Here is a 21,577-nt window from a genome sequence, read left to right as displayed (position 1 = left end):
GTTGCCTAAATATATCGTCCTGCACATGCGAGCGGAGGGGCCGTTACCATTCCTGACCCGTCATTCTGTACGGAACCAAAACGGATAGAGGGGGCTCTACAGTGACAAACACACTCCGAGAAGTGCACGTAGAAGAGGAAAGGTATCGTGCTGCTTTCTGTATATTCTAACATTTTTTATAGACAACTTAAAACGACATTTATTGTAGGCTACATAGAGGTACGTTTTCATAAAACATTCGCCGCTAGAGAAATTGATTAAATATATAACCTTTTACCAACACTATACCACAACTAATTCATCTTCGTTGTGATTGTTTTTGTAACCTGTCCAGGTAGGACGTCAATCGCTGCCAATATCAGACATCTGCCCAGCACTTAAGGAAGAGCCATATTACGGTAGACGGTCAAGGGTTCTGGTGGTGGCAGGCGGCGACAATCATGTCTTCTTGCGTGGGGGTGAAGCCGCGCTGCGGGGGTAACCCGTACAAAGCCGTGCGTGTGGACCCCAACAGCGACTACATCACGCCCGGGACGCTGGACCTGGAGCAGATGTTTTGGGCGGGCGCTGGAGCCCAGTACACACACGTCAACGAAGTTTGGCCCGGTATCTACATAGGAGATGAGTGAGTAGAACTAGGCCTGCATGAACACGCACATTGATTGCGGCTCCTATCCGAGGCATCAAAGCGTAGGACCCCACATCCGCACAGTACATGATGCATCTTTGAGCAAGATGGCCCATCCCCTGCCTGCTTAATAAGGATAATGAATAATCTGTTATTTCAGTTCATGAAGGGAAGTCTCTCTGTCCGCAGGAAAACAGCCTTGGAGCGGGCTGCTCTGAAGAGCATGGGCATCACGCACATCCTGAACGCAGCGGAAGGCAAGTGGAACAACGTATCGACCGGCGCCGACTACTACCGAGACGACATGGACATCCAATACTACGGGCTCGATGCCGATGACAAGCCCACCTTCAACATCGCCCAGTTCTTCGGTCCTGCCTGCCACTTCATCCACGGCGCTGTTCAGGATCCACAGAGTAGGCCTAGTGAACCGATGTGTTATGCCTTCAGGAAATAGGCGAATTATTTTATTCCCTTTTTTGATCTCTTAATAGTTGTTGATTGATAGATAAAAGTTACATCACTAGGCACTTTTCTATCCATCTTTACTACTAGTGCTAGTGGGTTCCATTCATGCTTTGGCCACCCATACCTGCTTATTATGTTACTCTAGTGATTGAGCGAGACCCAAAGCTATGTACCTTTGAATGCACATACATTGCCTATGTAAAGCTAATTGGTGTGTGTGTGTGTGTGTGTGTGCGCTGGGGGGCCCTAGGCAAGGTGCTGGTCCATTGTGTAATGGGGCGCAGTCGGTCAGCATCGTTGGTCCTGGCGTACCTGATGATGGAGCAAGGCCTGAGCGTGGTGGGTGCTATTGAGCATGTGCGCCAGCGGCGGTGCATTCTGCCCAATCACGGCTTCCTGAGGCAGCTGAGAGCGTTGGACATTGCCTTGCAGGAGGAGAGGCTCAGTGAAAAGAAGACGCCAGACCGATAACTTTCCATGGGTTTAATATTGTCGACACCATTTCCAACTGCAGTGACAATTTGTATGCATGTCCTTGGATTTCTTTTTCCACTAAAGCATGATGCCCACAGAAGTTACATCCTTAAATAATTTGTTTCAAATTGAACCCTCACCCGAAGATATCCCTCATTATCCAACAGAAATGTGATTTTTTTTAAAGTTTAGGATTTTAACAGCCTACCATTTAAAAACTGCAGAAACAAATTTACCAAAATATGAATTTCTAAAAAATAACAAATGATCAGTTTGACCAACTACTTATTCTTATCGTAAATAAGCATTCTTTGTCAGTTTAAGAAAAGACCGTAACATAGGCTAGCATCTAACAAAATAAAAGACCTTCCATTCCGGGTATTTTGAGGACATGTAGACAAACGAGTCACACTCGCAGGTTTTTCAGTCTTTTAAGGCAGAAGAAAAAAAGGCTATCAAGGCGAGATGGGCACAGCTCTCTTGCACTGTGCTGAGCAAAGACGACGAGTAACTTCCATGTAGTTAAATATGACTGTGGACATCTTGCCTCAGCAAACTTAAGTAAAAATAAAATGAATTAAAAAAGGTATCCGAATCGACAGATGCTCCTTCGCCGTACGAAGAGTTGAGGAAAATTAAATCGTACAGACCAACTCTCTTAAACGGAACGTAGGACAAAGCCAAACACAATTAAAGCAGCTCATTGGTCTGCAGGGAACTAGTGTGCAAAGCTTAGCTCGCACACCTTTTAAGTACAAATATAGTCATACAAATCGAAACGTGTGCTTTAGAAAAAGGGAACCAATTTGGCATCCCACTGGCCCATTAAAACCTATCTGAGTAACAAGGTTAACCAGTCATGAGTAAATGAAAAAAAATCGTAGCCCGCGTCATTCCTTTAGAGCTCAATACTGTATGCATAACATCACAATGTTATCATTAAGGTCATTACCCCCTCATGGAATTACTCTGCTGTCACAGAAAGCACAAGGGGAACGGCTTGAATGCAACTGTGCACAATAAACACAGTGGCTGGCAGTGTCAGAGCCTCATACTACTATCAAAAACTCACTTATCGTCTCAACAAAATATACGATATGAACAAATGAATGCCATTTTTCCCACTGAGATTCAATAGGTCCAGCAATGGTTTTACAGCCTGCAAGGTTCCCCATATTTCTGTTTTGGTATAACCTCTGCTGCAGACCATCTCCCTGGACTGCTGGTGTAACAACCCAAAGTGGCCCCTAGCAGACGCAGCGGCATGGATGATAAGACGGGTACTTCAACAAGCAGTTCACACACACACAGAGGGACGGATCGCTGTTTGTTGGATGATGGCGGAGGTTTAACACAGGCCCTGAACCACATGAGGTCAGATTTGTAAGAGGGTTGCTTGAGGCGAACTGGGAACACGAGTGATACGACAGTGACGGACGAACGGACGGACGGACGGACCCTCAGTGGAATTCTGGCTTCTCGGGGAAGGTGCAGCCGGAGCGCCTGATGACCACGTTGGCCGAATAGTGACCCGCCTCCACGCTCTTCTCTAGGGGCTTTTCCTGCACCAGCTGGGACAGAAACCCTGGTGGAGGCCCAAGGAGGTCAGGTGGGTATGATACACACACACACACACACACACACACACACACACACACACACCAAACAGACACCTACACAAACACAAAGACACACACTTACCGCCTACAAAGGCATCACCAGCGCCGTTTGTGTCAACGATATCCTTGGGGTCAATCTTCAGCACGGGGAATGTATCCATCTTGTTGTCGCCTGGACAGAAAAACAAAGCATTAGTGTATATCGAAACAACGCCAGAACTGCACGACAAAACCAAAGGCAAAAGGGGGGGGGGGGATAACGAGAAGTATTTCTCACTTTGAGCCACGATGGTTTTCTCCTTCCCCTGAGTGAAGACCACCACCCTGGGACGCTTAGTGTTCTCTTTGGGCAGAGCCTGGGCCCTCCTGGCTAGTTCCTCGACGTCCGCAGTCTACAACCGAAACACAAAGGTAAGCACTACCAGTCAGTAAACAGAAACATTAAGGTAAGCACCACCAGTCAGTAAACAGAAACAATAAGGTAAGCACCACCAGTCAGTAAACAGAAACATTAAGGTAAGCACCGCCAGTCAGTAAAGAGAAACATTAAGGTAAGCACCGCCAGTCAGTAAACAGAAACATTAAGGTAAGCACCAGTCAGTAAAGAGAAACATTAAGGTAAGCACCAGCAGTCAGTAAACAGAAACACAAAGGTAAGCACCAGCAGTCAGTAAACAGAAACACAAAGGTAAGCACCAGCAGTCAGTAAACAGAAACACAAAGGTAAGCACCAGCAGTCAGTAAACAGAAACATTAAGGTAAGCACCAGCAGTCAGTAAACAGAAACATTAAGGTAAGCACCAGCAGTCAGTAAACAGAAACATTAAGGTAAGCACCAGCAGTCAGTAAACAGAAACATTAAGGTAAGCACCGCCAGTCAGTAAACAGAAACATTAAGGTAAGCACAAGCAGTCAGTAAACAGAAACATGAAGGTAAGCACCAGTCAGTAAAGAGAAACATTAAGGTAAGCACCAGCAGTCAGTAAACAGAAACACAAAGGTAAGCACCAGCAGTCAGTAAACAGAAACACAAAGGTAAGCACCAGCAGTCAGTAAACAGAAACATTAAGGTAAGCACCAGCAGTCAGTAAACAGAAACATTAAGGTAAGCACCAGCAGTCAGTAAACAGAAACATTAAGGTAAGCACCAGCAGTCAGTAAACAGAAACATTAAGGTAAGCACCGCCAGTCAGTAAACAGAAACATTAAGGTAAGCACAAGCAGTCAGTAAACAGAAACATGAAGGTAAGCAACACCAGTCTTTTAACAACAGAAACTAGAGGGTAAGCGCCAGCAGTAACTAATGAATGACAGCACAGTGTGGATGCCATTTAAGGTTTGATCGAGACCACTGATTCACTCACCTCGAATTCTAGCGCTTTGCCAAACTCAGCAGCCTCCTGAAAATGAATATAGCATTAATATGAAATCATGACGATCCAGTATTTGTCTGATTACTACAGTTAACCGTTTAGTCCTCTTTTTTTTCTTGTCTTTTTTTCTTTATTGATGTCAAATAAATGCTCATCAGTCTCAAATTACTGCCTTTTTATTGCCGTTGCAATCTGCTTTTAGTCACCCCGTTATCAATTCGAACACATTGAACATTAATATCATTACTATTAACTATCAAAGGACCAGTTTGGCGTGCAGACGTGGTGCTGTGGGCCATCCGGACGCACCGTCTCGTTCCCGAACAGAACGTCCACGTAGGGCATGACCTGCATGAGGCCGTCCTTGAAGAACTGGGAGATGAAGGGAGCGGCAAGGTTCAGGCAGAACACCTTGTTGTTCTCGGCCGCGTGCTTGGCCACCCTCAGGATGGACTCCAGGGAGACCGTCAGGAAGAAACCCTTAGGGGAAACCATGGAACGGTGATTGGACGTTTCAACAGGGCAGAGGACATCATTTTGTCCCGTCGGTTTTATCACTTTTTTTTTTTATTGCATCCCTTCCATAGGTCCGATGCAGTGAATAATACAGACTAAAGGATTATTTTCAATCTGCCCTTCTGAATTTCAGTGTCCTTTTTGCATGTCGTTGCTCCCTTTCCATAAACCATTACCATATTGTTCCTAGTATTAAAATGTTCAGTATGTCTTTTATTCGTTAGAGCATAGTCATTGCAACCCTACTTACAGCAATGTAGTAGACTTTAGCTTTCTCTACTAGCGCCCAGTTCTCCTCCAGGTCCAGATGCTTGTCCTTCTTGTAGGCATTAGCCGCCGCTAGGTTAGCAACCAGAGACCTGAGAGTGAGAGTGAAAGACAGGGGGGGAATGAATAAATGAGTAAGCAACGTGTGATGAACAGATGTCATGTATAATGGTTAAAAGGTGCAGTGTTCATAATTCAGTGGCATCGAGCGGGACGGACCTGGCAGAAATTGAACATCATATCAATGATGTTCCATCAACTCAAGTGTCTTAATTGGTGTATAATCAAATGAAAATAGAAAAGCCGTATTTTCATATTAAGTTGGTTGCAATCTGCAACCTCACCACGAGAAGTCACCGAATCACACACACTGCACCTCCAGAGTCCTGATTGGGAGCGGAGTAACGGGACACGGGGACATCAGCCTGGTGTTAACAGCGGTGGAGGACAGCGTGTGCCGGGGGTTATTTTGGGTCTAACCTTTTGTCCCCGGTGATGCACACAGCGCAGGTGCCGGTGGGTTCCACGTCCTGCTCGTAGTAGTGGGCGTCCACGTTTCCCTCCAGCGCCTTCTTCTTCAGGATATCCCCGAACTTGTCCTTGCCGATGCAGCCGAAGAACGTGCCCACCTTGTCGGGCTTCTGGATCATCCACTGGGGGGCAGCAGCGAGCGACAGGATCTCAGTACGGTGGAACTGTATGAAGCTGTATGGCTAGGCCACTAGGAGGCCAGCCCCTGCCTCCAGTAAGTGGAGTTCCCACTTGGGGCAGCAGTCCATCATTTACAGTAAAAACATTTCCCTCATTTTTACGAAACACAAGCCAGCCTTGTGTTTTATCTTCATCTCCCAGTAAATTAAACTCCCAGATGGCAAGAATCTGTTGCAGGAATTATCAACCATGTTTGGGGGCAGTAGGCATGGCCAACCAAAGCTGTTTTTAGTTTACCTCCGACTGACGCGGTAGCTAAAGCAGTCAGTTTTCACCGTCTAAAGCATCCCTTTACACTTGGCTACAGCTATGGGAGCGTGCTAATCAACCCGGCGGAGCAGGTGTGGTGGTGGGCGACGCCCACCTGTGCCACTCTGATGGAGTTCTGGGTGGCGCCCCCGGCGTGGTACTCCGCCGTGAATTTGCCGATGAGCTCCTCGAACCTGGAGACAGAAGGGGAGCAGAGTGAGGGGGAGGAGAAGGAGGCCAGGAGCCCCCTCACCAACGCTTTACAGACACTTGTTAGATTACCCCGGCTGCCTGTTACGTTAGAGTCCTGACTCTACAGTAGCATTGGCAGATAAACTATTCCATGAAAAGTTTACGTCGAGATTTCCCGTAAAAATATCCCTTTGGTGTTGTCCGTCTCTCACGTTGAACTTCTACTGGTGCTGATTCGTGTACTCGGGGACTGTGGGCGCGCTGTGTGTCTGGAGGAGGGAGGAAGCGAAACCAGCGGCCCCACTGCTGCTAAGGTCCTGAGACTAAGGCAGAGGTTGCAGAGATGAGACATCTGGGACTGACCGCCGCGAGGGAGGAAGGGGCGTGATCTCCTGAGAACTGATGCCATTGGTCCCATTGCTCCGCTACGTGTTTGCAGTACAGTGGACCTAGATTTTGGTAGATTATGTTTTTATCATTGGAATTATCTTTTTGGTCACTACAGGGAGGGATACCGCACCAACTTGGGATGATGAAGCCGTCTTGTGAAGAGCCCTAGGCTTTCAGGGGCCAAGAGCATTTTCAGTTGATTATATAAATTACCTGTTCTTCCGAGAACTAACGGTACCCTTAATACTCTGTGAAACCAGCTTTACTGGGGAATTACAGAATAAAGCAGATACATTACCCTCATTTCCTATAACACACATACTGGGGCATGGCCATGGGAGACAAGGACTAGCTTACTTATATACTATACACACTGGCAGAGCAGCATAGTTTGTTAAACAAATAGACAACATGTGAAAATGACATGTGCGACCATATGCGTGGACAGCGCACACACACACACACGCGCACACGCACACGCTATCTTCTGGTAAATATTTGTTTTCTGACCTAAAACTTCTCTCTAGTCACAGGAGGCATTTGGGGATTCCAATTCTGCAATTGGCCGAATGGCCTCCCACTCCCTTTGGGGCCATCTATTGGCTGCGTCATCAAACCGAGCTCGAACGTGATTAGTTCTGGAGCTTGCCTGTTTTGTCTAGCCTATTCCAGATCGAAGTGGATTAAACCGAGGACCAAGCGTCTCCCTTTGACAGACTTTTCTTTCCCCTTACCATTTTGCTTGACAAACAACGTGTTCATTTACAGTTCGCTATTCCTTAATTTGCCATTCTTTGTTACATTTAGTGTTGCATTTAGTGTAGACAAAGATCAAATCTTTAAGAGTACTTTTAAGAGTACTGTTTCTTACTTCTTTAAGATACAGGGAAGTAACATAAAATCCAGGGGAGTTTAATGCAATAGAGGAGTTACTAACAGCGCTTTGTGGTTCTCATCTGCCAGGATTGCGTTATTGGGCTGCAGTCCAAACCTGTAGAGGGCAGAACATAAAGATCAGTTACACAGAGGGCAGAACATACACATCATTTTACAGAACCTACGGGATGAAATATTAGGGACACACACACACACACACACACACACACACACACGGTGATCAGAGTGCCATGTAAGTCCAGCATTATCCTCATGCGTGAGTGAATTAGAACTGGTCAAGTATGGAGGAGAGGGGGTGGGTTTGAGGCTAATCCAGGCATTTACACAACGGGTTGGATGGACTCTTGAGCGTAAACCTGCTGGAGCCCTTTGCACCTTTCAATTCCTGGCTAGCCAGGCGCCGGAGAAAACCAGAACGGGCCTGCCCCAACCGGCATGGATTACCCTCACATCACCCAAAATTAAAATATAGAGAAGAAACCCAACCCAATTCCAACATGAGCATTTACAGCATCAAGCCACCGGCCACTTTGTAATAACCAGCCGTTGCTTAAAATAAATGGCATAAAAAACAAATTGAATGCAAAAACTCTCGTACTCTTTGTTCCAGATGTCAAATGTTGGTTGTTGCCCCAGGTTTTAACTCAATTTAGCATCTCTTATAAAACAAAGGCTTTCATTCTGGGGATGAACCAAATGTATGGCACTGCACTTAGCAGAGCAGGGCAGCAGTCATTAAAAGAGGATTCCAAGATGCGTTAAGTCAACGGTAAGGCGATGTCTTACAGTGCATGCATGCACACATGGACCTGTCCCACAACCCAATGATAGAACAGTGGGGATGATCAGAGGGAATGGCGACACACACACACACACACACACACACACAAATTCTAATTACTAAACAGATAATATCTGCAACAGAGCCTGGCTCAACATTGCCCATAAGAGTGGCTCTCTCTATTCCCTCAACATAGGGGACCACGTTCAGGTGTGTAACTCACTTGTCGAGGAAATCCTTGTCCACCTCAGCTGAGATGTCCAGCAGGGGGTTTCCCATCCCGAACAGAGAGTTGGGGCTAGAAACACACAAAAAATAAAGACATTTGTAAAACAAATATACATAAAAATGACAGCAGCAGCCTACGGTTGCATCCGCATAGAAAGGTTTTATGCCAAGGAGGATGGCATAATACACACACGTCTTGTTTGATTCATGCATTACTACATTTGCATTTACATCATCAACACTTGCAATACAACATTTTTGCTCCGTCCCTCAGATCCGGTTACAGGGTGACATGGCGCACAAATTCATGATGACATAAGAAAAAAACCTTACAAAAGACTGCATTTGCCCTCAGGCAAAACCAACCAGAGCTCGAAATGAGAGGTCTGACTGTTCCATTACAGTGTGCAAAGAACTGAGCGTGTGTGAACGGGAATGGAAACTCATTCAAATATAAGAGAGGATACATTCATATTTCCCCTTTGAGTGGAACAAAATAATGAGCTTAAAAAGGAAAGAACCACAGCACACCCTTGTGACTCAAGGGTGTAAACATGAAACGTGTAATGCAAAGAAATGAATCCCTGAATGTACTCTTGTTCTCTCATTTGGGTTAAACCCATTGAGGCGAAACCAACCATATGCACATGCTTGGCACATGATGTGCTCAACCAACACTCAAACATAGGATCGGTTTGTTCTGCTCAAGTCCATTTTGACACATAAAAAGCAGTTCCATATGGATTCATTGATGCAATTGGTACTGGAAAACAACGTTATAATATTGACTACAGACCAGGTAACTCTAATCAATTTCAGCATAATAAACAACCACCACGTCCCTGATGCCACACCCTGGTTATCCATGTATACAGAAAATGGTTCCAATCGTGCTTTTCTTAGCCTTTTTATCAAGTCATCACTGAGCTTGTCTAAGTAATAACACCGGCAGGGGCGAGATGTCACTATGCCTTCAGCCGCTGCACATGTCCATCTCGAAAGACAAATGTTTCCACTTATCAAATCAACCCCCAATTTGTAGGGGAGAGCTTACCTTGGAGCTGACATGGTGTCCCTATTTCTAAAATATCTGACGCTGACAGACTTGTGGAGCGGCACAAATTCTGAGACCAAAAGAGCTCGGAACACAAAAAACTCCTTATTTCATCTCTGCGTGCCGCACGGATCGACATGTGTCTACACGAAGTAGCCCCGCCCCCGCACCAATCGGAGCTGAAGGAGGAGCGACGAAATCATATCGCTGCCTGATAGCTGTGTACTTATTTATTTATTCAATCGATCGTCAATATAAAAAACTCCATGCGGTTGAATCATTCTTAGACAATCTAATGACACGGCGATTCACGTCTAGCTGATGACATTGGGGCATGCTTATGTTACATGTCTGAACGTTACAGTAAACTTACAACGTTATTCTTCCCCGACACACAGATAATGTCGAAGAAGAACAACGCGGTCCGGTCATGCATTGAGTCGTTCAAACAGGACGGGAGCGCGCCCCGCTGCGCGGTAACTACACATGTGTTGACCTTCAGCGTGCACGCTTTTACAAAGCAATGCGACTACGGCGAACATTGCTTGAAAGGTCATTTTGAAGACACGACGTGTATTCACTGTCTCCCATAACTAACTTTAGCGACTCCTGCACAACACAAGCCACGTGGGAGCTCCACAAACGCCCGGCTGCAGACTGCGTGCAATTCCCCACTAAGTGACTCGTTCACTAGCACCACTAAAACAGCTCCTCCTAACTTGGTAGGCGATCGCTATATAAATAGTGATTTACGTGCGAGTGCAATACAACACAAAGCAACCAAGGGAAGGCTTCGTTCCCTGAAATGTTTATTAGTATCACCTTAGTTCGGCCGGAGAGTCTGGCTTCTTCTCTTCTGAGAGTCTTTGTTTCTTTGGAGGAGTGACTTGTACCTTCTCTTTCTCCTCCGAATGTCTCTGTTTCCTTGACTTTGGAGCCATGCTTGATGGTTACTCCGCGTTTCGATTAGCTTATATGAAATGAATAACGATCCCGATCGACGGATAACGGACACGCGCCTTCCTGTGGAACCGGTGTTGAGCTGGCCTCGGCATTGCCCGATCTAAAGTAAACCGCTCGCGGTTCGTCCATTATTTTGTGTTCATTCAAATCAATTTGAATTGCTGTATTATAGCATGGTTGATGTATATAATAAAAAAAATGCTATAATCTAAAATTGAGTTGATGTATTGCTCATGTTGTTTTAGCTTGCCTAATAGTTCAGGCTTCTCCGTGGCCACTATGAATGGTCAGTTGAAAAAGTGCCACATTGCCACAACATCGTCCATCGACTCCTGCAGGTATAACTTTATGCATTTGTTATGCCAAGTTGTAATAAGTCACCTATCTTCCAGTGACGTCCTTTGGTTATGGAGTGGAATTTAATGTTTTTGTCCTCATTCCGGTTGTGGACCGAAAGTCGGATGTATTTCTCGTTGTTGACTAATATAGTTGCCAGCTGTCTAACTTACCTGCGTTTTCAATTTCATATTTTGAAGTTGCAACTCGTCAGACTGGCTTTTTACTTTATGTTTTGAATGCATGCATTCATCGTACATGTTTAATGCAGTAGTAAACGATTGGTGATTTCAACGTGCTTGTGACACTTCTTCTATAACTTGTATATTCCCTTCCTCATCTCCTCCTCCCTCTCTCCCTCTCTATGTGACAGCAGCCACAACCTTGACAGCCTCCCCATTGTTGCAGTTGAAATGATCCACAGCCTGTTTCTGATTAACCACTCGGGAGATATCTTCCTGGAGAAGCACTGGAAGAGCGTCATCGGCCGCAGTGTTTGCGACTACTTCTTCGAAGCGAAGGACAAGGCTGCAGAGCCAGAGGATGTCCCGCCCGTCCTGCCGACCCCGCACCACTACCTTATCAGCATCTACCGGGACAGGCTCTTCTTCCTGTCGGTCATCCAGACGGAGGCCCCCCCGCTATTCGTGATCGAGTTCCTGCACAGAGTGGTCGAGACGTTTCAGGTCAGCCCAAGCTTATTGTGTGTCTCACTCTGTGTTTTTGCCATAGGGATGAAATTATATTGCGTTGACTGGCAATATTTGCCAAGTTGGTGTGTGTTGATGTGACACCTACTTTCACTGCTTAGTATTTCTATCCTTGGGGGGCTTGTTAAAAGCACACAAGGATAGAAACCCAGTTGGCTGCAAGCTACCCAGACACTACTTGCCCATTGATGGCTTGTCTAAATTCACAGTGAGCCACTTTATATAAAAGCATCTGCTGATGTGAAAGTCTGCTCTACTCTATATGATTACTATATGTAATATACATAAACTATTCTATAAACTATAAACTAACTTAAGTTTATGCTCTCTCTACATAAACCAGCCTTACTATGTGCTATTTCATATATATATATATATATATATATATATATATATATAATATATGCATATATTATTTTATTTTCCCAGGATTATTTTGGGGAATGCTCGGAGACGGTGATTAAGGACAACGTGGTGACGGTTTACGAGCTGTTGGAGGAGATGCTGGACAACGGCTTCCCTCTGGCTACAGAGTCCAACATCCTGAAGGAGATGATCCGGCCTCCCACCATTCTGAGAACCATGGTCAACACCCTCACAGGTCCACAGAACTTCACCTCAGCCCACACATGATCCAGCGTTCTCCGCAATTACATATCCATTCTATTTGATACAATAGCAATAGTTGATTCTACTTGTCTATTCTTTGGTTTTCTGTGTTTCTACGCTAAATACTTTTATTTGTTTTATTCCAGGAACTAGTAATTTTGAAGAAAGGCTACCATCGGGCCAGTTGTCCACCATCCCATGGAGGCGCTCTGGTGTAAAATACACCAATAATGAGGCTTATTTCGACGTGATAGAGGAGATCGACGCCATAGTGGACAAGTCAGGTAGGAAATACCTTCCTTATCCGGTACAGTAATGTTGTGGCAGTTCCTTTCGAAGCAGAGCAACCAACCCTCCTCTGTTCAGTTAAAGCCAGGGCTAATCGGTAACCCACAGGGCTGCTAGATAACACAGCACGGGGAAGCAGAGCCGATAGATAAGAAACAAACACAAGCATTTTACATTTACAATCACGCAGTGAGCACAGCTTATGGTCCGGTTTAAATTGAAAAAGCAGGGTTGTTATTCAATATGCTGTGGTCACCCATTTTCTTACTTTTGATGTATTTCTATGCATATTTCTATGCATGATTTATGCTTTGTCTAAACTTTTTTTATGTTCATTATTTTGTGTGCCTGTGATTGGTCCACAGGTACGACGGTGTTTGCTGAAATACAGGGTGTAATTGAAGCCTGCGTCAAGCTCTCTGGGATGCCTGATCTGACTCTCTCTTTTATGGTGGGTTCCCCTTCTCCCATCATTCTAGATATTCGTTTATTGTCGAATGACTTTCCTTCCAACCCGCTAGCCTGACGTACCAGGTGAGTCGTTATACAGAACCATATGGGACGTCTTCTTTGGAACTGTTTTTCAAAGGGGCCGGCACTAAAAATACTTTGCAGGGTATTATTGGATGAACCATGTGTCAATCACAGTGGATCACGTAGCTCCTCATAGGACGCTAGGATTGTCCGAACCACTGTGTTTCGGGCCCAAGGGCTGGACTCAAAGCCTGGCTAGTTGGATTCTCGTGTGATCCGGATCGCTCTAATCCAGCCGGCTCACGCGGGGACTTCGCTGTAACAGTCTCTCCCGGTCTCCATCTCGCCCTGCAGAATCCCCGGCTCCTGGACGACGTGAGTTTCCACCCGTGTGTGAGATTCAAGCGCTGGGAGGCGGAGCGAGTCCTCTCCTTCATTCCCCCCGATGGAAACTTCACACTCATGTCCTACCACGTCAACGCCCAGAAGTAAGCGCCCGCCCCCCGTGGCCCCCGATCCGTACCCCTTTCTTACAGGCGCATTCAGGGAAGGAGTTGTCCATTATCACTTCTTTATTATACCAGTCACTAAGTCGTGCTGGGCCAATGATACCTAGAGGAGTACTCTTATATCTGCAGAGCCTCTGCCTCCCCAGCCTCGTGGCCATCCCCGTGTACGTGAAGCAGAACATCAGCTTCTTCGAGAGCGGCTCGGGGGGCCGCCTGGACCTGACGGCGGGCCCCAAGCAGACCATGGGGAAGACGGTGGAGGGCTTTGTGATCACCGTCCACATGCCCAAAGCCGTGCTCAGTGCCAGCCTCACGGCCACGCAGGGCATCTACACCTACGACCCCGCCACCAAGGTAACCACCGGGGGGGGGTTTTCAAACCAAACCCGATTTATCGATTTTAATAGATTAACAATGATTAACAATAGCAGAATTTGGTTGCCACAGACTTTAGGCAAACTCTAAACACTCACTTTTTTCTGCGCACGCTACCATGTTTGAATCTTAAAAAAAAAGTTTTTTTCTTATTTTTAGACCATCAATTTGAATTACGATAAATCGATTAATCGCCCAGCTCTAGTGTTACCTTTCGATTCTGGGGAGCCACGATTCGATTCAATAAATTGATTCTCGATTCCAGATTAAAAATAGATTCTCGCTTCAGTTCAAAGGGGTGCTAATTTTTTTAATCTAATCCTGTTGGAAATGGGCTAAGAAAAGCGGTTTAGCAAATGTTTACATCACAGCAGAGTACAGTGTTTATAAGATGACTTTTTTTATACTTTAGTAATGTTAACGTTAACCTGTTAAGGCGTGTCTATGTGGGGGTAGGTTCTGGTGTGGGACATTGGGAGGTTGAACCCCCAGAAGCTTCCTAACCTGCGGGGCAGCCTCAGTCTGCAGGCCGGAGCCCCCAAACCAGAGGACAACCCCTCCATCAACATCGCCCTCAAAATTCAACAGCTGGCCATATCGGGTACTCTTACTTTGAAATAACCTTTCCTTTTACCCTGCTGGAATGATCCAAGTTTTAGGTAATCGCTCCCCCATTTCAAAGTTTCTGACCTTCTTTTTTGGGGGTCAAAGTTTACCTTAGTTAGGTTTAGTCACTATTTAAACATACTTAATTTGAATCCCTGGTAGCGCTCTCAGACTTTGCATGTTGAACCGGTCCCGACACCGTCTGCGCGCTTCCATCAGAGCTGAACCCACGGAACAGATTTGTTCCCAAACTCGTCGAGGCTCCCCCAAACGTTTCATCAACGGTTAGGCCGGTGTGTGGCCGTCTTAAGAACAATAGGGGGGTAGAGACAGAGGTCTGGCCGGGAGGGGGTAAGGGTAGGCAAAAGGTGTCATCGTATAAGCTATTTGGTAAATAAACAGTGGGGGGTCAGAGACAGGCCTCTGGCAGGGAGGGGGGTGAAAACAGAATGAGGTGAAACCTTATTTACTGTTAAGGAATGAATAAATTGTACATCCGTTAAAATATACTTGCAAGAAAAACCCGCTCTATATCAGAAAAAAATATGTAGTTTATATTATAACTTTGACATTTAATTTGAATGAGAACAATGAGTAATCAACATCTAATATCGATAAAATATAAAATAAATGTGTCCAGGCATTTGCACTTTGTGTATTAAAAGTTCTTGACCCTGTCAAAATGCAATGCATTTGTCTCAATGCAACTTATTCCTTGAACTGGACCTACTCAACTTGAATAACCACTACCTGCAAGAAAACCAAATCAGTCGCTGACACCCATAACGGATGGCATCAAGGATATAATAAAAAAAAAAGCTCATTGTCTTACTCTGTGTGGTATAGTTTGACAGCAGAACAGATATTGTTTCACACAACATACTGTAGATATTATCTTCATTCATTCATACACCATTTTTGCATTGGGTTTGAATGTCTGGACTTTGTCCACTCAAATGGCTCATTGTTTCCTTAGCTTATCTGACCTCTTTTGTTGCAGGGCTAAAGGTGAACCGACTGGACATGTATGGAGAGAAGTACAAGCCTTTTAAAGGAGTCAAATATGTCACAAAAGCTGGAAAATTCCAAGTAAGGACCTGAGCATCAACTTGCTGATGTGACGACAGCCAACAATCCAATGTGCCAAACATGGGGAACTGAAACTTTCTCACGCTCCAAGTGTCAGTTAGTTCTACAAGCCCTCTGTATCCTCCTAGCTCACTGTTATTAATGAAAGACTTTGTGTTGTCCAAAGTTAACTTATATGTTCATAGTGTTGCAGAGAATCAAATGATACTTCTAACCTTTTAAAGGGAAGCCTTAATAATTGTGGGAAAATACTTGTATGCTCTTTTTTGTCTGTGCATTATCTTGACCAGATAATAGGTATTTTGAGACAGTTTTGTGACTAGTTTATTTTTCTTCATCTTATAGTTTATTTATCCCCATTTTATATGCTCTAAGGGAAAACACTAAGCTTTAAAAGACTTGTGCTGCGGCCTGCCAGCGACGCCATTTCACACTTCAGCACATAAAGCATGAAATCAGTGTCAATGTTTTCAGACCTTGTTACCTTTTGCAGCTGAACACAATCAGTTTTATACAGTAGCTTTTTTTCTAGAATCCAAGCGGCCACCATTCCCTTGTTTACCGTGTCAGTGCAGGTATTTCAGCCCAGAAATGTTGGCTCTGCGGTTTGACAGGAATGTCGGTTTGCCATCGAGAGCACCCTTGTCACCCTTTGAGAGCTGGGGAACTGTTATGTATTACACGTAGGACCTAACCTCGTCACTCTGACTACAAGTACACGCAATGAGGATGCTAAGGAGGCAATCTCACCTTACTTTTATAAACCAATACTCTTGAAATGCAGCCTTAATCAACACAGCTTTTGCACAATCACTTATTGGGGAGGGTCGGGGACAAGGAATGTCCTCTGTTTATCGACAAATTAAGATATTTTATAAGAAGAACCCATGTTTTATGTGTGCGTATTTACTGCAATGCTCATGAAGTGTACTTTAGTATGCGATAACATTGTTAAGAGCATAATGTGTCAAATAAAGAGGCTATGAAGTCCAACAGTATTTGTATTTTTATTATTCCAAGGCACAGGTGTGTGGACAGTGCTACGAGAAGCAGACATCCAAGGTTGGAGTATTTCAGTGACTCAACGTTAGCGATTGCTGCATCCTTATAGGCCAACGTAAATCCTTTTCTTAAACCACAGTCCACCTTTTAATACTGCCTGTTGAGTAAAGTTTATAAGGACACACGTATTTATACTTTTCTCTGACAGTTGTTCTTAAACTGCCGATGTAAAAAAAGTAATACCACCACGTGGTTGAAGCAATGCTAAAATAGATATTAAAAAATAACAATTTGATGGGTTATTATCATCTTGAACATGTCAGGCATTTTTTTTGTTTTTGCAGTTGCCTGATGCAAATCCAAATTGAGCACTTGCATGAATATACCAGTTAGCAACATGAACATATTTGAAGGTTATAAAACCATTGCGGTAATCTGGAAAAAGCACAACCAAATGATTGTTGGGAACATTCAGACATTGATGTCCAGGTTCTCACGCATACGTCTCTAGAATGGGCTTCTGACAAATGAGAAAGCTAAATCATAAAAATGTTAAGGGAAAAGGTGGTATGAAAGTAAAGCACAAAAGTATTGAAGTCGCAATGTGTTAGATAGCTCCCAGTAAGAAGGCAGGAGACTTTAAGAATAGAAATAACTCTGCCAGGGTATTTATTTTTTATTTGTAGAATATGTCAGTAATAAGATGTGATTTTATTGATATGTTATAAAAATCACTCGATCAGCAGTGACTACACACATTTCGATGTCTTTTCATTTATGCTACGAGTTTGTTGAAATGGTACACATTGCGACTATAACTTTAAAAAAGAAACATTACTTCTAAGTCAAATGTCTTTTACTTGACCTATGTTCATATTAACATTTGTTGTCCTGGTTATAAACTGTTGATGAAATAAAAAAACCTTTGGCAATGTTGAACCATAAGGAACTAACTATTGAACAACATTGGCTAATGCTGCTGTGGAGTTAGCCCCCCCAAAAAGTAAAAATGTCCACTTCTCAGCAATATGATTTTTTAAATAGGTAAAAAACCCATAAATCGTGAAAATAAATAAACAAAAGCATTGTATGGCAAAGTGTAATTCGGTTGATAGGTCATATTTCACCTCTCGGATGGATCTTCAGTTAAGAGCAGTATAACGATTCAGCGTAAACATACGGACCAAAATGCAATCAGCCAGGTATGCACAAGATCAAAGTACCTAAACTCCCAGCAAAGGATGTTAACAAAATAAATCCCTATTAAATATATACAGTACACCATAATAAACCGATGACATTCAACGAAAAGTAAACATTCTTTCTCAGTGAATATTATATTTCATAATTCTCCTTTAAAAGTAGAAAAAACGTCTCATGCAAAAAATATATACCTGGGATTTGGATAAACTCTTGTAACCCAACATACCAAAAATATATATAAAAAAACTGTCAAATATTAACCTATGGATTTCCATAGCTACAGACGAAAGAGCCGGGGAACAGAGTAGGACTAACTGACAGTAGGCCAAGTACCAAAAGATAACGCACGCACGCACGCACACACACACACACACGCACAAACTGAAGTAAAGGACGGACTGAAAGCTGCACTTCGCAGGCTTCCTCTTCACAAAGGGGAGAGCTATCATTCTTCCTTTGTGTGCGTTTCATTTGTACAAAGGATCTGTGGGGTGCTCTTATATGTGAACTGAACTCCCTGGGCTCTGCCGGTTGCTGGGCGGGTTCGGTGGTTCACTGGTACCAGGGGGTCTTGCGGACCCAGCGCAGGGTGCACCCAGAGTCGGTCCTGATCTTGATGGACGCTGCCTCGGCCTCTCTCACCGTCTCCTTCACGGACTGCATCAGGTTCTGGGCGTTGTGCACCAGCATGTCTGTGGCCTGGATGGGGGGGGGGGGGGGGGGGGGGGGGGGGAGCATCAACACAAGAACCATGTGACCTGACCCAGGGTTTCCAAGCCTTGGGGTTGAGACCCCACTTGTGGTGGCCTGATATGCATACGGGGGTCGTGGATGATGGCTGATTTATAAGTCAGAGGTATAGAGTTGCACACTTTATTTGATGTGCCCTTAAATATTTACAGATTATAAATCAATCTTCCTTTAATACGGTTTGAAAGATCCTGTAAAGTCCCCCAATATACAAACACAATTTTAACCACAAGCAAACAACCACTAATAAGTTAAAACGTTTTTTCAACGATGCGTGTAGCAGCAGATTCCAGTTTGGGGTCGCCGGAATGTGCTGAACTTGAAATGGGTTTGCGCCCCGAAAAAGGGACAACTGCGCCCACCCATGATAAAAAGGAAAAACGACACAAGGCAGTCCTTCCAGAAAAACGCGATTATGCGATCGCATAATTCAACGTATAACCAGCCAAAGTTTGCATATTCATGCGGGGGCCGCATTTTCAAATATGCCGCACTTTCACCGCATAGATTGCCGATTTCCGCGCAAAATATGCGGGGCTTGCATGATTTCATAATTCACGCATTTTCGTTGCAAAAAAGTCACATATATCTTAGCAGAAAGTTGAAAAATGTTGCGTTTACTTCACACAACAGCAGCCATTTCCCCCTGTCGCCATGGGAACGTTATGAAGTGACGTAATTACGCGACGTGAACGTCATCGAAAAGCTGCATTTTTCGCAAGTTCCCGCAATTTTTTGCAAGTTCCCGCAATTTCATCGCATAAAATTGCATAAATATGCCGCATATTTCATCGCATTTTTTAAGAAAACGTGCCGCATAATCAAGGATTTTTGGCCGCAACAATCACAAAAAAACGCCGCATTTTTCTGGAGGGACTGAGAAGGCCAACGGCGGCTGAAGACGAGCCTGGTACCTGCTCTGACTCGTCTTCGCTGATGTTGGTGCGTCCCAGCATGGTGGCTTTGACCGTGGAGAGGATCTTCAGCTGAGTGCTGATGGTGGGGATGCGCTCGCACACCTGGGGTTGGGCAAATGAACGCGGGTTGGCGGTCGGTGAATGATTGACTTTCGTTAGCACAGAAAACATGCATAGCCAACGCAGCCGGTGGGGTGGAAACATGACGATGTTGGATAAACTGAAGCTGGTCTTTGTTGACACCTAAGAAACCTGCCGAACAGGGAAAGGGTTCAACTTGTCCTCCAGAGTAATAGGAGGTGTCAGCTCAACACTTATGCAAGACCAACTGTAGGATTGAAACCAGCAACCTGAAACCAGTTGGTGGATGAGCTGTTCTAGCACACTACTGTGTCTTTGTATGTGTGCATGTTCGATGTGTGTGTGTGTGTGTGTGTGTATGTGTATGTGTGTGTCTACACTTGTGTGCGGGCGCATGTGCGTGTGTCTCTGTGCGTGCACGTTCCTGCCTGCCCGTGTGTCAGCGTGCGCCTGTGCTCGTGGCTCCGTCACCTGCAGCAGGTTGGTTCTGATGCGCCGGTCCGTGCACTGCTTGGCCACCTCTTTGGCCAGCCGGGTCACCTCGTCCGAGGCCTTGGCGATGTCCTTGGCGCACTGGATCAGCGCCCGCTTGTTCCCGCTGCCGCCACGCACCAGGCGGGACATCTCGGCCATGAGTAGGGCCATGCGCTTGGCGGCCGCGATGATGTCGTTGCCCTGGGACACAAGGGGGAAGGGGTGCAGGGCAGCGTGGACGGGACAGAGTGAACAAGAGGCCGGATGCGGTCGTCGTGGGTATTATTTCTCGGATGCGGCCGACGTTATGATTTTAAATGCTGAAGGGCGGACAGTTTTGAGGACGATGTTGTGAACAACATGTTTTCCAACAGTCATCGCAAACCTTTGATTAGGACGAGGGAGAATCAAACATTTGAGGACACGCCCCCACTGTGCCTTCGTAGCAGTTTGCAGAGCGGTTAGATTCGGATCTCTCAGTGCAAAACTGCCATGGTGATGCCACGACGCATGCAATGTGAAAACAAGCGTTTATCGACCGCGACGGTGCAGGTTATGTCGGGTGCCTCCGGTGACCGGACTGTCCCCGCCGTCCTTTTTGAAACAGCAGCGTCCACAGCAGCGTGGGAACCTCTCGGTGCGTAGTCACCGGTTAACAGTGAATCAGGTGCAACAGGCAAAATAAGCAATCCTCCATCTGATTGAAACCTACGGCGACGACACCGGCACAACCGCAGGTTAACCACCATGGGTTGAGTGTGTTGCCAAAATGAAACAACATTGAAAAAATAAATAAACGGTAGCACCTTCAGCCACAGCCGGTTGTGGGTCGCTACGGCGATGCCAGAGCTTATTGTTGTTCCCGCGGGAACAAGTGCAGTGATGGGGCCAGCAGGTGATCATCATCATCCTACGTTCCTTGGAAGAAAACTCCTTCGAGCTGCAGTCGTGGTGCGGCCTGTGTCTCTCTGGGTGCATGCAATGTTAAGGTGCATGCAAGCATATCTTCACACGCATGAGTATCTGCTTGGTTTGTTTGTGTGTGTGAGTGTGTGTGTGTGTGTGTAACAGCGTGTGTAACTGCGTGTATGTGTGTGTGTGCTTAACTGTGGGTGTGTAACTGGGTGTATGTGAGTGTGTGCTTAGCTGTGTGCATGCGTGTGTGAGTGTGTGTGTGCGCTTGTATCTAACGTGTCATGTCTCTAACTATGCCCATCCAGTTGGACCGAGGTGAGTGTGTATGTATGTGTGTGTGTAACTGGGTGTGTGTGACTGTGTGCTTAGCTGTGTGTGCATGTGTGTGTGTGTGTGTGTGTGTATGTGAGGGTGCGTGTGTGTGTGTGT

The 21,577-nt window shown here is 45.3% G+C and overlaps 4 protein-coding genes across 10 annotated transcripts in view; 2 read left to right on the top strand and 2 right to left on the bottom strand.

The window, feature by feature from the left end:
- Positions 1 to 440: 440 nt before the first annotated feature.
- On the top strand, positions 441 to 1,567 carry LOC307070517 (dual specificity phosphatase 29-like; the record flags this gene model as incomplete). The annotated part of the gene is made up of 3 exons (XM_079729021.1): positions 441 to 625; positions 818 to 1,044; positions 1,347 to 1,567. The coding sequence occupies 3 exons, from the start codon at positions 441 to 443 to the stop codon at positions 1,565 to 1,567; spliced, it is 633 nt and encodes a 210-aa protein (XP_079585147.1).
- Positions 1,568 to 1,580: 13 nt separating this feature from the next.
- Positions 1,581 to 10,835, bottom strand: LOC307070365 (adenosine kinase-like). Of its 2 annotated transcripts, none has more exons than XM_079728805.1 (11): positions 10,670 to 10,835; positions 8,789 to 8,863; positions 7,825 to 7,878; positions 6,421 to 6,499; positions 5,826 to 5,998; positions 5,329 to 5,437; positions 4,872 to 5,042; positions 4,554 to 4,589; positions 3,467 to 3,581; positions 3,272 to 3,361; positions 1,581 to 3,155 (listed from the first exon to the last, which is right to left on the bottom strand). In XM_079728805.1, the coding sequence occupies exons 1-11, from the start codon at positions 10,786 to 10,788 to the stop codon at positions 3,031 to 3,033; spliced, it is 1,146 nt and encodes a 381-aa protein (XP_079584931.1). In that variant the 5' UTR covers positions 10,789 to 10,835; the 3' UTR covers positions 1,581 to 3,030. The 2 variants fall into 2 exon arrangements, with proteins under 2 accessions (XP_079584931.1, XP_079584932.1); XM_079728806.1 differs by lacking the exon at positions 10,670 to 10,835 and adding an exon at positions 9,848 to 9,953.
- Positions 10,836 to 11,032: 197 nt separating this feature from the next.
- LOC307092074 (AP-3 complex subunit mu-1-like) lies at positions 11,033 to 16,777 on the top strand (the record flags this gene model as incomplete). Of its 2 annotated transcripts, none has more annotated exons than XM_079758959.1 (9): positions 11,033 to 11,148; positions 11,523 to 11,832; positions 12,286 to 12,457; positions 12,612 to 12,749; positions 13,119 to 13,204; positions 13,582 to 13,715; positions 13,883 to 14,090; positions 14,568 to 14,712; positions 15,718 to 16,777. In XM_079758959.1, 9 exons carry the CDS (start codon positions 11,033 to 11,035, stop codon positions 15,816 to 15,818), a joined length of 1,410 nt encoding a protein of 469 aa, XP_079615085.1. In that variant the 3' UTR covers positions 15,819 to 16,777. The 2 variants fall into 2 exon arrangements, with proteins under 2 accessions (XP_079615085.1, XP_079615084.1); XM_079758958.1 differs by having other exon boundaries at positions 11,520 to 11,832.
- A 49-nt stretch (positions 16,778 to 16,826) lies between these two features.
- The window catches only part of LOC307071242 (vinculin-like), a 32,127-nt gene continuing 27,376 nt past the window's right edge, over positions 16,827 to 21,577 (bottom strand). For all 5 annotated transcript variants that reach the window (XM_079730202.1, XM_079730204.1, XM_079730203.1 and 2 more), the window contains 3 exons: positions 20,231 to 20,434; positions 19,676 to 19,780; positions 16,827 to 18,710 (listed from right to left, as the gene is read on the bottom strand). In XM_079730202.1, coding sequence (XP_079586328.1) covers positions 18,564 to 18,710; positions 19,676 to 19,780; positions 20,231 to 20,434 — 456 coding nt within the window. In that variant the 3' untranslated portion in view covers positions 16,827 to 18,563. The remainder of the gene's footprint in view (positions 18,711 to 19,675; positions 19,781 to 20,230; positions 20,435 to 21,577) is intronic.

The sequence above is a fragment of the Pollachius pollachius genome (assembly GCF_949987615.1).
Source record: "Pollachius pollachius genome assembly, chromosome: 2".
Classification (NCBI taxonomy): domain Eukaryota; kingdom Metazoa; phylum Chordata; class Actinopteri; order Gadiformes; family Gadidae; genus Pollachius; species Pollachius pollachius.
The sequence above is the reverse complement of the archived record's forward strand: the minus strand, read 5'-3'. Positions and strand labels throughout refer to the sequence as shown.

Coding starts and splice junctions, on each gene's coding strand:
- LOC307070365 (XM_079728805.1), bottom strand. CDS start 10,788: ATGGCTCCAAAGTCAAGGAAACAGAGACATTCGGAGGAGAAAGAGAAG. Junction 8,864..10,669: donor GACTCTCCGGCCGAACTAAG/GTGATACTAATA, acceptor GTGTGTTTCTAG/CCCCAACTCTCTGTTCGGGA. Junction 5,043..5,328: donor CTAAAGTCTACTACATTGCT/GTAAGTAGGGTT, acceptor GTTTCCCCTAAG/GGTTTCTTCCTGACGGTCTC.